The sequence below is a fragment of the Haemorhous mexicanus genome, chromosome 3, assembly GCF_027477595.1.
Source record: "Haemorhous mexicanus isolate bHaeMex1 chromosome 3, bHaeMex1.pri, whole genome shotgun sequence".
In the NCBI taxonomy this organism is placed as follows: Eukaryota; Metazoa; Chordata; class Aves; order Passeriformes; family Fringillidae; genus Haemorhous; species Haemorhous mexicanus.
The window spans coordinates 67,999,056-68,012,038 of NC_082343.1; the positions used below are offsets into that span (position 1 = coordinate 67,999,056).

The 12,983-nt window shown below is 40.4% G+C and overlaps 1 protein-coding gene across 2 annotated transcripts in view; it reads left to right on the forward strand.

Annotated features, from left to right (window-relative positions):
- CEP85L (centrosomal protein 85 like) overlaps nt 1-11,288 on the forward strand; it is a 133,748-nt gene extending 122,460 nt beyond the window's left edge. For both annotated transcript variants that reach the window (XM_059842225.1, XM_059842226.1), the window contains exons 9-13: nt 1,190-1,307; nt 1,641-1,691; nt 5,332-5,439; nt 5,820-6,033; nt 6,616-11,288. In XM_059842225.1, coding sequence (XP_059698208.1) covers nt 1,190-1,307; nt 1,641-1,691; nt 5,332-5,439; nt 5,820-6,033; nt 6,616-6,779 — 655 coding nt within the window. In that variant the 3' untranslated portion in view covers nt 6,780-11,288. The remainder of the gene's footprint in view (nt 1-1,189; nt 1,308-1,640; nt 1,692-5,331; nt 5,440-5,819; nt 6,034-6,615) is intronic.
- The last annotated feature ends 1,695 nt before the right edge of the window (nt 11,289-12,983 follow it).

Here is a 12,983-nt window from a genome sequence, read left to right on the forward strand (position 1 = left end):
ATGGGTATATCAGGGAAGGGCCAAAGATTTCAAGAAATTCCAGCTCTTTCTTAGCTTTTCATAAGGATGCAGGTATTTATAAGAAGATTTAGCTAATATGTTGTCATTGAACTTGCCTAATATGAATAAACAAATGGGCAGATATCTAAGAGTATCCAGGTAAGACATGGAGACTTTCTTACTATGTTCTATTTTAGATCAGGGGACCTACTTGAACAATATATTTTCTTTTATTAAAGGGAAGAGGGAAGCAGGGGAAAATCACTTTTAAGTATCTGTGGATGTTCCTGCAGTTTGTTGTCCCTCCACTGGGTAAAGGTGCATGCCACAGGAGCCTAAAAGGTTTCCATGATGAAAGGCGAGCTGGCTGGTACACCTTGCCAGCCAAATTGTTGACACATTGTTTCCATCTTACCAGTGGAAGGCCTTCGTGCTCTCCTAATCTAGAGGGGGATCATTCTGTCTTTTCTGAAAGCCTACAAATAGTTGGTGTGACCTCTGGTTTCTAAATTAGACAGCAAGATTAGCACTAATAAAGTGTATTTCCTTTCTGAGAAAAGGTGAGCAGATGGAGGCTGTAGGTGCACGTATGGGTTGAGTTGAGCAATGGAGGGTCTGAAGGCTATGCCCTTGTGTGGGAGCATTCCTGGCAGGAATGGCCTTGGGCTCCCCATTACGAGTCACAGAGGGTGTGATGGATGGGGCACCAGCACTGTGCTCAGTGTCTGATTCTGGACTCCCCTTTGAGTTGTGTGTGCCCCTGTGAGACAATCTGATTTAAACGCCCCCAAAGCTGTGAAGGTTCACAGATGCCTCGGACCTATGCTTTGCCTCCCCCAGTGGCACAGAGCAACTGTGAGCACTGCCGGGCTTTGCTTTGCTCCTCTCTGCCCTCTCTTCCTACATAGTACTGCTGGAGCTGTGCCTGTTGGGACACTCAGCACAGAGTATGCACATAAAACCTGTGTTCATCTGCATGAATCTGCCTTGTCAGTGCCATGGCAACTTGAATAGTTTAAAATTTTTGCATCATTCGTGCATCATGTTGGTGCACGAATTACATAAGGCTGGATTCTGCTAGGTAGAGTTCTGGTTGGGAAGATGGTGCAAGTTTCTAATTTTTTCCTAGACCACACAACTCTCTGGTTTATATTAGCCCACTTAATCTTTCTTTCATGTTGAATGGCAGTTTACAACAGAAAGTAGAAAAATGCCTGGAAGATGGTATTCGGCTTCCTATGTTGGACACAAAACAGCTTCAGAGTGAGAATGAAAGTCTCAAGGAGAAGAATGAGAAAGCCAGTAAGGTTAGTCTGCAAATAATCTGCTGGTGGCATCTTTAACCTTAAATCTTGCACTTCTTTTTTTCTTTTTTTTTTTTTTTTTTTAATTTAGAAATAAATATCACACTAAAGAATTACATATTTGCTGCTAATTCAGATGACTTTTCAAGACCTGCCTGTCTCTGTTCAGAATATTGATTTTGCATGAATTTTGTGTTCTGTCAGAGTTGAACTGTCTTGTCATTTGTTTTCTTAAAGATGCTATTTAGAATCTATGTCTGCACATCTGTAGACTGATTTTTAGACAATGATCTGAAGAGATTCAAGCCTTCTAAATTGCTCAATTTTATATTCTAGATTATAGACAATCAACAAAATCAGATAACTGGACTGATTTTGGACATGCAGGTAAGGAAGAGTTTTTATTCCGTTGTTTACTCTGAGCATTTTTAGTTCACAAGAATGACATAGCTAGAGTTGAATTTTATTATTTTATCTTTCTGAATAGGAGTCAAAGGGAAAAATTCCAAAAACTTAATCTTACAGATGGGCTGTAGTCAACCCATGTTCTCTTGCAGGCTCATAGAGTCGTCGTTATGTCTCTGTTTAGCACTTCACTGGTACTCATCAAAAAGTGAAAAACTGTTGCTGTGTTTCATCCTTATGGATGATCTAGTGAATCATCCAAAGTACAAAAGCGCTGTTGCTTAGGGGCTTCATTGTTCAGTTTGTTAGAAGAGACAGGTGCCTTTCTAAATGATCTCACTTCACCCTGTTCAACTGGTTTCTGACACTTGGATACCTTAACTGTCCTGCTGGATGTTGGGCAGCCAGCTTGCAGCCAGAGATTTTTCGAGACAACAGAGGTTGTCAGCTAGGAGTCAGCTGCAGCTCTATAGATCTGATTAACAGAGTGTTGAAAGTTACTCAGTGACTGCTGTTTGTTGTGGAGAAAAAGAATCATCATACAGCTTTTAGAGAGGAAGGTATTTCTTGACATAGAAAAAGCTGAGCATTTAGACAAACCCAAAAACCTCTTTTTAGCAAATATTGAAGCCAAACTCTAGTTTCCACATTCCTCTCCTAGAATGTCATTTGTCTGTTAAAAGTTGTCTCCCACAGTTAAATTGCTTCCTTTCTCTGCCATGGTAAATAAAAGGCCTGATTCCTGTCAACAGCCATGTATTTGTTTGATTAGATTGCGGTGTATGAAATATATCTGTAGAGAAGCAATAGGAGAATTTAAGTTGCAACATGAGGTACGTATGTTAACTGAAAAGGAAATTGACTTATTTAGCTTCTCAAGGTTTGAAGAAGACTGATTTTATCAAACCGAGATGTTTGCATGGAGCAGATTGGTATGTGCAAAAATTGTAATACAGGCAAATGTAATACAGGTGTTATATAATTTAAAAAAAGTTCAGCTTGAACTTCGTAACTTTTTTGAGGTTCTCTGTGTCTTTTTGTAGTTAAGATTATTTACATATGTACTCCATATATATGTTGTGCTTATCATTGATACACACAACTTGCTAGGTTTGTTACCATCAACCTAAATCTTTCCAGGTTTCCTAAACTTTCTAGACTTTTTCTCACCATCACCTTTATCTTGGGACTAGTGATCTTCAGTGTTTTGTGTGCTTAGCCTGTCATGACTTTAGGGAGCTGGACTGGAAAAAGCTGAATAGTTGTGACTGTCTGTGAACAGGGTACTGTTCTGTTCTCCAGGACTTCCTCTTTCTTTTCCTCTTGAGGTATTTTATATGAGGACAGAAAATAAGATTTGAAAATGGTGTCAGCCCTCAAATTACTTGTAGACTATAGGAGCTTCTTTGTATCCTTGATCTCTCTGGCCTTCTATACTTGTGACCTGGGAAGCATTGAAAATTAGCTCATTGGAAATTGAAATCCTTTTATCAGCACAGAGATGCAATTTATCTTCTGCTAAGATTATCTCATTTTATTCCGTGTCTTCTGCCACATTGTAAACTTATGCTTGAGAATGTATTTCAGTTCATTGGTTTTGACTAGCAAGCTGAAAACAAATACTGTTTCAGACAGCAGCTGTATAAAGCAGTATTAGTTTCTATTTGCTCATAATCGTGGTGAAATTATTTTGATCTTCCTTGTATGGTTTTACTTCATTGATTTGTTGCTCTGAGTGAGAGGAATTAAATTTTTTTTTGGTCTTGGCAAGGTGCTGTGCTGCATATTAGAGAAAAATTGTAGATGACAGTGGTGTTTTAAAGAGAAATTCAAATTTACATTATTAATTTGGATATCACAAAATGAACGGTTTTGGTACAAAAAAAGAGAGTAGAAGTCAGATTGTACAATGCCTATGTTACCCAAAGTACATTTGTCAATCTTGTCAGTCACAATAAACCCCAACTGTGCCAGGCTGGGAATATTGCCACCAAATTGTAACTTTAGAAAGCATATGAAAAAATTAAGGGTGAAGTATAAGGAATTCATAGCACCATGAGGAACGTGAAAATCTTAGCACTATTGGTTCAGTCAAGCTGTTAAGCACGTGTTCTTTTTCTGAGCTTTAAGATGAGGGTAACAGAGAATGATAGATCTTAGGTGTATCTTTTAAAAATAAACACTGATTTCTACTTCTAGTAGTTCCCATTACATGGAGCAGTTATTGAGCTGAACATGTGCACATTGCGTGGAATATTCTAAAAGTTGTTTTTTGCTTAGTTTGCAGAGTCATGTAAGTTTAGTGGCAGATGTAGTTCTGAAAATACACTGGGAAAGGTCTCACCCTGTCTTCCCTACCACCTCCCCCCTTCCAGAAGGCTGCACAGTCAAACCTTTTTTGTCTGTTGTTGACATGAACGTGAAACATGTAAGTGGTAGTCCTCATGCATCTGTCATAGCTGGGGTGTCCCTGAACTTGATCTTCATCAATCACTGTTAAAATTGGAAGATATTTGGAAGCTGGGAGGGTGTTTTTGGCGCTGCATTGCCCTGTTCACTTCATGCTTCTTAAGTATGACATCCGTACGCCGCAGATGGAGCATGAAGGTCCTTCAGTCCAACCTAGTAATGGCGATTTTTCTCAGTAGATAACGTTTATAAAAAACTAAAGGCAACAATTCAGCGTCACTGCAGGTTCTGCTTATCTGCAAGCATGCAAAGGAAATGCCTGAAGCAGTTATTTCCTGCCCTCTCCTGGCCCAGGGTGTTTCCTTTGCCTCCTTCCTCTCGCTGGTGTGTGTGGCTGTCCTTTCTCAAAGAGCTTATCTTTAGGATACACGTTACTTCAGCACTTCCTTTTGAGGGGCATGCTGTGGGTTAAAAGAGCAGCAGGTCAAGTGTACAATAATGGTTTTAAAAACAAGTAATCATATCTGGGTTCTGCCTGCTCATCCCTACTGCTGACGTGAAAATAAAGTGGTGGGGTTTTTTAGTCCACGTTAAGTCTGTAAATGTTAGCACCATTGTTTTCCAGTTTTGCAAAGAGTATGACAAAGTCCCCACTGCTTGTGTGGTGTCGAGCTGAATGTGCAGGAAAATTTTGTCAATGCTGCAACGCCTCCTGTGAGCTGTATACAAGGAAGATTAAACTAATTTCACCATGAGACCAGCCAGGCCTTGAAAAACTTCATGTAGTGTTGGACCTGCCTTGCCTCTCATTACTCCCTGCCTTCTCATCAGTACTGATAAATCTTACAGGTGGCAAGTCACAGCTGAAGAGATCTCTCTGAAAGCACCAGGAGTTTATATAGTCTCTATTCATCGTTAGTATTCAGATAAGATGGCTTAAATATTCCTCTTTCTGAATTTTGCCAGATGACCTGAAAAGACATATCTGCAGATTGAAAAGCCAAGTAGTGGATTAAATATGAGTACTTTCAAGAGTAAAAGCACCTGTGCTCATGCTGAATTCACCCTGAAAATTCCATTTTGGCAGTGATTTCTCAGTTTGAACTCTGGGGGTGGAAACTGGGGAATTGACAGCAGGTGATTCCATACTGCAGCAGGTTTTTTTTATTTGTTGCTGTTTAAGATCGTTAACCTGTGTTTTCATTCATTTCAGTCTATGCAAGAGAAGCTTTCACAAGAAAAGCTGGTCATTCAGAAGATGACAAATGAGCTTGAGGAAAAAGAAAGACATATAGAGCAACTGAATAAAACTCTCTCTGAAGTAAGTAAAATAGCACCAGTATTCCAACCTCCCACCACACCAGGGCCAGGTAGAACCTTATAGAATGATTATAAGATCCCTTGGTAAGGCTTTATGAGCTTAATTACATACTTAAATATCCTGACTCCCATGCAGATATATAAGATACCACCCCTGTCTAAAGAAGTGAGAGCTTAAAGGGTGAAGATAACTAAGTAATGATAACATGAAATAGCCATATAAAAGCTGTCTGTATGCTGTTCTTTGGAGGGCTACAGAAATATTGATTATATGTATGGAAATTAATTATTTTTAGTTGTACTATTTGTGGCTTGAGACTTTCTGCTATGTTGAATGCTGCAGACTAACTTTCCCCTCTTTTCCATTTGTTTTTCATAAAGAACCAAAGACTGATGGAAGAGAATGCCTTCCTGAAGGAGCAGATGAGGCTGGTGGAGCAGTCCAGGCAGCCAGTATCTGAGAAGATGCCTGTAGCAGACCAGTTGTTCAAGGAAATGTCCCACTGCTTGTTTGACTTGAAAGCACTGTGCAGTATTCTTACCCAGAGAGCTCAGGGCAAGGAGCCTAACCTTTCCTTACTGCTGGGAATCAGATGTAAGTGATGTTGACTTTCCAGTGTTTTATAAATGTTTTGACACAAAGGATTAACAGTTTAGTTAATGTGGTGCTTGAACTTGCCAGTTGGACAAGCTTGTGTCCCCTTGCTATGCAAATGGAGCAGTGGTGCATGAACTCATGGAGCTGTCTGGAAAAGCTGGGCTCTTAGTGCCTCTGGGCCACTAAATGTATGTGGCTGCACAGGTCCTTGCAAAGTCAGGAGAGCAGGTAGCTGGCTCTTCATGTGGACCCAGTCATGGATACGTTCACTGCTCTAGAAAAGAAAGGTGCATAGCCAGGTGACTGTCCCTCCTGAGATACACTGCAGTCACTATGAGGGTTTAACAGATGCTAAACACATCTTGTGCAGACAGAAAAGCATGTCTTTCAGAGAAGCACTGCTGAGCTCTGAATTGAGTTTAAGTTCACATGGTACCTTAGGACTTTTCATCCCACTGAAGCACAATTTGTCTTGATGTAAATAAAGTGACCTGCCCCTTATTTCCAATGAGGTGACCAGTTGCAGTATTCACAGGACACAGCTGCTGGAGCTTTAACCTTGGGTGTTGTTTTTTGTAGCACTGAGCTGCTCATCTGAAGAGAGTGAAAATTACCACAGCACGGAGACCCTTTCGAAGAAGCTCTCGGACGTTTGTCAGCTGCGGAAGGATATCGATGAGTTAAGGACTATCATGTCAGACCGCTATGCTCAGGACATGGGGGACAACTGCATCACTCAGTGACAACACCCCATCCTGTAGCAAACCTGCTAGGTCCTGCTGTGTCACAGGTCTTTGCATTTCCATTAAGGAGCCATATGGGAAGGCTGCAGATAGCACCAGACATGCATCTCCGAGGGCTGTGTGTAATGGATATCGGGAGTCTGGTGTGCAGGGGGCAGTCATCGTGTGAACAGTGGTACAAACTGCAAGAAATCTCTTCTCCAAACTACTGAATGTAGGAACAAGCTGTGAAGAATGATTCAGTTGGACACTGTTTCCTTCATTTGGGCTCATTTTATTACTTTGCCTAGTCTTTGGAACAGCCGTGCTGCTACAACTCTCAGTCCTTTCCTTCATCAAGGGTTTGTGTGGCATTATCTGTGTTCAGATCTTAAGGGAGAGGGTTGAAGAACCTATGCATGTGTTTGTCTGGTTGTACATGATGAAGCCAGAGGCTTCTACCACTGCACTTCACTCTAAGAATTGCAATTAGAACAATCTTGGAACATTCAAAAAGTAATTGCTCTCCAAGTTGTCAAAAATTAGGATATAATAAGAAAGATGTTTTTAGTAGTGGATGTCTACCTTGTTTGTCCAGTAGCAGAAAAACCCCAGGTTTAACTCCTTTTGCAAACAAGTCCATAAAATATAGCTGTGCCAGATTGTTTGAAGCACTCTGACGTTGCTGTAAGAAGTTTCAATAGTTCAAAGTCTGTGATGAACCAGAGAAGCTGTAAGACATAAAACTGCAGCATACTCCATGGCTATATGAAAAAACTCCCAAAACAACCAACAACTGTATTTTAGTGTTTATACTTATTTTTCCCCTTAGGCCCTTCCCATTTCAAGATGTTGCTGTGTTTTGTTCCTGAAGGCCTCTGATAAGGTTGTGCACCACCTCAGCATTTTTACCACAACTACAAAAAGGGTGTTTGACTCTTGGCAAAATTAAGGCTCAAAACAGAATGTTTCCAGTTAGCAGGATAAAGTACTTGGTTATCTGAGGACTGAAAAATTTTCCACATTGTTTGGAAAATCTTGATTTCTCCATTTTTGTAGGAAGCAATTACATAAAATAGTAAACTCATGTTCCACAGCTTATTCCATAGTGTCACTTGGCAGTGCTCTTCAACTCCCATGGGACAGATGATGTTTCCAGGAACAGGTTAGTTGCACAGTTGTGCATGGTGGAAAATAGTATTTAACTGAAGGAAACAAAAGCTTGCAAAAAGTAAAACCGCTTTTAAATCACACTGTTAAGAAAAATACATGCATCACTTACTTTTATGGTATTGCAAGAAGGTTTTAGATGCCTTAAGGTGCAAGTCAGTCAGCTGATCTGGAGTGGGGATAACAGCAGAAATCTCTTGGAAAGCTTAGCAATTCAAACCAAGTTAATTTTAGGGTAACATTTTAATGGCAAAAATGGATATCTTCAGTTTTCTGACCTGGTGATGTGTTGCTTTCTGTTCATTGTTTAGCAGTTACTGTTAATGTTTTTATAATTTAGTGGTTTAATTGTTTTTAGCTGTATGGATTTATTTATTTGACAGTTTTCTCTATTCTGAAAGTAGACTTGGACTAATTTGTGAAAAGTCTATTTATACTACTGCTACATGGTGTTATCAGATAGATTAATCTGACTGGTTCAGCTCCTGTGAGCACTAAAACAGTGTCTAGATAAAATCACAAGTGAAGTTATCTAGTGTCTACTTCAAGGAAAAAAAAAAAGGCCATTTTATTTTCAATTTCTGTGCTCTTTCTGTAGGCACCCTTCAGTCTCTCCATCAGGGCATAGTTTGCTCCAGTCTTCCTTGTCCTTCTCAGTGGTGTGATGCAGGTGGAGTTGGAAGTATAATTGTGCTCTTCTCATTGATATGATGAGTTCTGCTGTGAGTGGGGAAAAGATGTTCTGAACTAATCTGCATTCTTAGACTGCAAACAGATCAATGGTTGTCATCTACAGGAGTGATTTACTCTGATAGCTCATTAACAATATTAATTCCACATTAATACACATGTTCTGCATCAGAGGTGTACATTTATACCAGAGCAAAACTGGAAACAATGATCTTTGTACAAATGGGCTTGCACAGTCTGCTGTGCCTCTGACAGTGCTGGCTTTTGTGACTAAGGCTTCAGCTCGTTCCTCTGGTGAGGTTGTTTGGGTTTGTCCCTGCAGTGAGGTAGTCTTTTGTTCATGACATCTGTCTCCTATCAGAATTCAACAATAGCATTTCAGATAATAAATCAGAAATATTAGCGAGAGAGGAAACACACGAGTTAGACATTATTGCTTCCTTAGATGGCAATGTTGTACCTATAAAAAAAAATCACCAAAACCCACATTAATCTACATTTGATAGAAATAACAAGGAGTTTAATAGAGCAATTACAGGGGAGCAGGAGATCTTTTGAGTCACTTTGAACTATTAAGCTTGTCACTTGGATGGTATTTCTCCACTGTCCCTCCCGCTAAGTGGTGATACTGTACTGCAAAGTTAAGATCACTAGTTTATATTTGCCAAGCACTTCAGAGCTTTTATGCTCTTCAAGTATTAGTTGAAAGTCCCTCTGGGAGGGGATCCCATTTTATTCATAATACTTTTGATTGCAGTGCTGTAATCTTGTGTTCTAATGTTTTTGTTACAGAACCTGTAATATTTATGTTAACTTGAAAGCACTTGATTTCAAACCCCCTGAGTTTATCTGCCTCAGTCAAATTAAAGTAGGGAGGTAAATGATGGATGTGTGAGCCAAAGAAGCAGACTACCAATTGATTATTTACAGCGATACAGTACTTTGCTTTGATTTCTTAAAATTTGGCCTGTTGTAGTGGTAGCAATTACTATATATGCATCAGTTTACAGATGCCTCTAAATGGAATAAGCTTTGTCTAAGATATGCATGACTGTTTAATTGGTTAAAATGTAGTGTGTGTGGTCTCATTCAGCATATTTAATACAGAGGTGATTAACGAATGTTAACATTGGAATTGCTTCGATTTAGTCATGACAACTTCTTGCTGTAGCTATTAGACAATCCCAAGGGCTGAAAACAACTGCAGATGAATGGATACTGCACTGTTCTGGCTGTCAGCAAACTGTACATTTTGTACAGTTTCAGGCAGAATTTATATGATCCTCTAGAAGATACTTACAGTAACTACTGTATTTAAGAATGTATTTTGAAAAAGACATGAAAAGTGACTGTCTTCTGACAAGCTATAGATGATGTATTCACTATATAGAAGTAACGCAGCTCAGTCATGTAAATGTGGTTTAGGTTGCTGAACTCTGCTGTGCAGCTTTGTGGTGTGACAGATGTGTGAAATTGTGGAGATTTGCTGTAACCACCCACTCAGGCTCCAGCATTTGAAACTGATGGTGGTCATGAAGTCATTCAAGAGCTGAAATTCCGTCCTTTTCACTTCAGAAGGTTTCCTCCCTTCCTTTGCCCTTGCTGCCTGTCTTTTGTTTCATACATTTTTTTGGTTTTTCTTGTGAAAGGTAAGAGCACATGGAGAGGAAGAAAGCAAACCCTTTTCTGCATGACCTGCTGCCGTGGCACGGGCAGTGACAGCAAGCTGCACTCTCTCTATCAGGGCATAATTTGTTCCAGTTTTCCTTGCCCTTCTCAGTGGTGTAATGCAGGTGCAGTTGGGAGTATAATTGTGCTCTTCTCATTGATATGACGAGTTCTACCATGAGTGGAGAAAATATCTGAACTAATCTGCATTCTTGGACTGCAAACAGCTCAGTGGTTGTTATCTAAAGGGATGATTTATTCCAGTAGCTCATTAGCAATATTAATTCCACAGCTGCATACCTTTGTGCCTTTTTAGCCTGAAGTAAATGTATGTCCCCCAGAACTTCAGATAAGTTGTTAGCGTGCTGATGACTGCACCTTGTTTTCTTCTCGCCTGCCATTACTTTGTTAATAAGCTTTTGTAGTAAGAACTCTTACATAATGTCTAGAAACAGAAATACTGAAAGTAGGTACTCGGTGTACACTTCGAATGTTAGGCTGGTTGTTGTATGCAGCTTCTTTGAATACGATGTGTGAGCAGGAAACACAAATCATAATGTGTTTTTTCTGTGTATATTAATTACAGTGTATCATTAGTTCAGTGGGGAGGAGTGTCTGGAGCTCTCTTTTAAAAGCACAGCTGACATATGTACTGGATCAGTCCCTGAAGACTGGTAGTTTTGTAAATTGGGTTCAATTTTTGAACTGCTCAGAATACCTCATATGTAAATAGAGTTGTCATGACTTAATCACAATGTGTTCATTGTAAAAAAGTAACGGAGCCACTGGCTGGCTCAGCTTTAGGCTTGTTGTTCTTGCCTCTTTTTGTAATTTTTTTTAAAGTAGGGTTTACAGCTAGAATTTTGAATGCCAAAGTTCTATTTATTAAATAATAATAAAAGTTTTCATTGTTAATGACTGGTATTTTTCCACTGGAATTTGTTTGTTGATGTTTGGGATTTGTATCCACAGAGCAGAAATAAATTTTGTTACAAAAGTGAATTTTTCACGGTTCTCATTTGTCCAGTATCTGGCATGTGACAGAAGTGATCAAAACTGGAGGCGAGAAAGGAATCATGAAACATCTTCCCAACACCCACCCCAGCTTCTCTTAGGAGGTCTGTTCTGCTGAAATGCCAGCTGACCAAGCTCTCTCTTCCTGGCCTTATGTTTTGGGGTTGTTTTTTTTCTTAATTGAGGCCTTGATATAAAAAAATATTATTTCTGTATGATGAAAGGATTTTAGAGCAGCATTCCCTGATGTTTTTTTAGACAGATGTTCCTGTTGGCCATCTTGGATGCTGACTGGAGAGATCACAGGTAGGTGTGTTTAAAAGACTAAGCACAAAATTGTAGGCAGAAGTCTCCCTGCTGCATGGAATGCTGCAGGTCAGTATGGCCCAACACAACCAAGCAGCGCTGACTCCTGTGTCAAGTTACTCTGAGCAAAAAAGGTAAGGATTTTAGTCAATATGACAGGAGTCTTCGCAAGTGTAGAGGGAAGTGGGGTTACAAAAAAAGGGTGTTTTTTTGGCAGTTCCCTGTGATAAATCCTGGAGCCTGTTTGGAGCATCAGGTGCTGAATGAGCTTGCATGTGGAGTGGTCTTCTCCTCCCTTCCTCACGCTCCATTGTGCAGAACACAAAAGCTGGCACTGTAGCAGACACGGGGCTAGCTAAAGCCCCGTGGCGGATGAAGGCTAAGAGATAAGAAAATGCCAAGTCATAGGAACTAAACCAGAAGTCTTCACTTAGGTCCTCCAGGCCCACTTATCTTTCTGTGACCCCATAGGCTGTTTTCCCTAACCCTTAAAATTGGTCAGTTCCTGGGCCCCTCTAACCCTATATAAGCAGCTACCTTGGCCCATTCTGTCAGAAGAGCTGTCGTTGGAACCCTTCACGGACCCCTCCATAAAACCACCGTGGAACCACCGGGGCTGCCTTCTCATCTCTCTCGCCATCTGTTTTCCCGAAAGCCACTACTAGCCAGGGCACCTTAGCAAGCTAAAGAGCTGAAACTGTAAAAGAGCTGAGACCACCAAAAGCTGATAATCACTAAGCTTGCTAAGGTAGCCACGGCTATAGAGCAGCTTGTGTTTCGGACACCCAGCCTCCAGAAGGCTGGGCTAGCTGACCCGAGCCTGCCTGCTTTCTGGGGCATCCTGAACCTGCAGGAATCCAGCTATCCGGCTAGAAGCAGCCCCCGTGGCTTTTTTCATGGCACTAGCTTTTCTTTTCAAAGGCACTGAGAAATGCACTCCAGTTAGGTAATGCATTATATATGGTAGACATCACTTGCTTTTCTCCTGCATTGTGACTGAAGGTTGCACGATGGGTTTCTAACTCAATTAAAAACATCCTGTGCCCTGTGTAAATACATGTAAATAGGCTGCACAGATGCCAGCTTTTTGTAGATTGCTGAGGGTGGCCTTTTGTGAGCTGCTGCTCAAAGTCAGGTTTTGTTTCAAAGTACAACAACTAAAGCACTACTAGCAACAGTAGAGGTAGAAATGTCCTGTTGCCTTTTATTCCACAAACAGAATACAACTCCACATGTGAGTAAAAACGAAGCCTTAAACAATAACACTGCAAATAACACTGCAGCATCTTGAAGGAGGACAATTTGCAACAGGTAAATCTGTGGTACATTGCCTTCCTTATGCAAATTAAGTCTGCATGCCAGGTCGTTTGTTTTGTA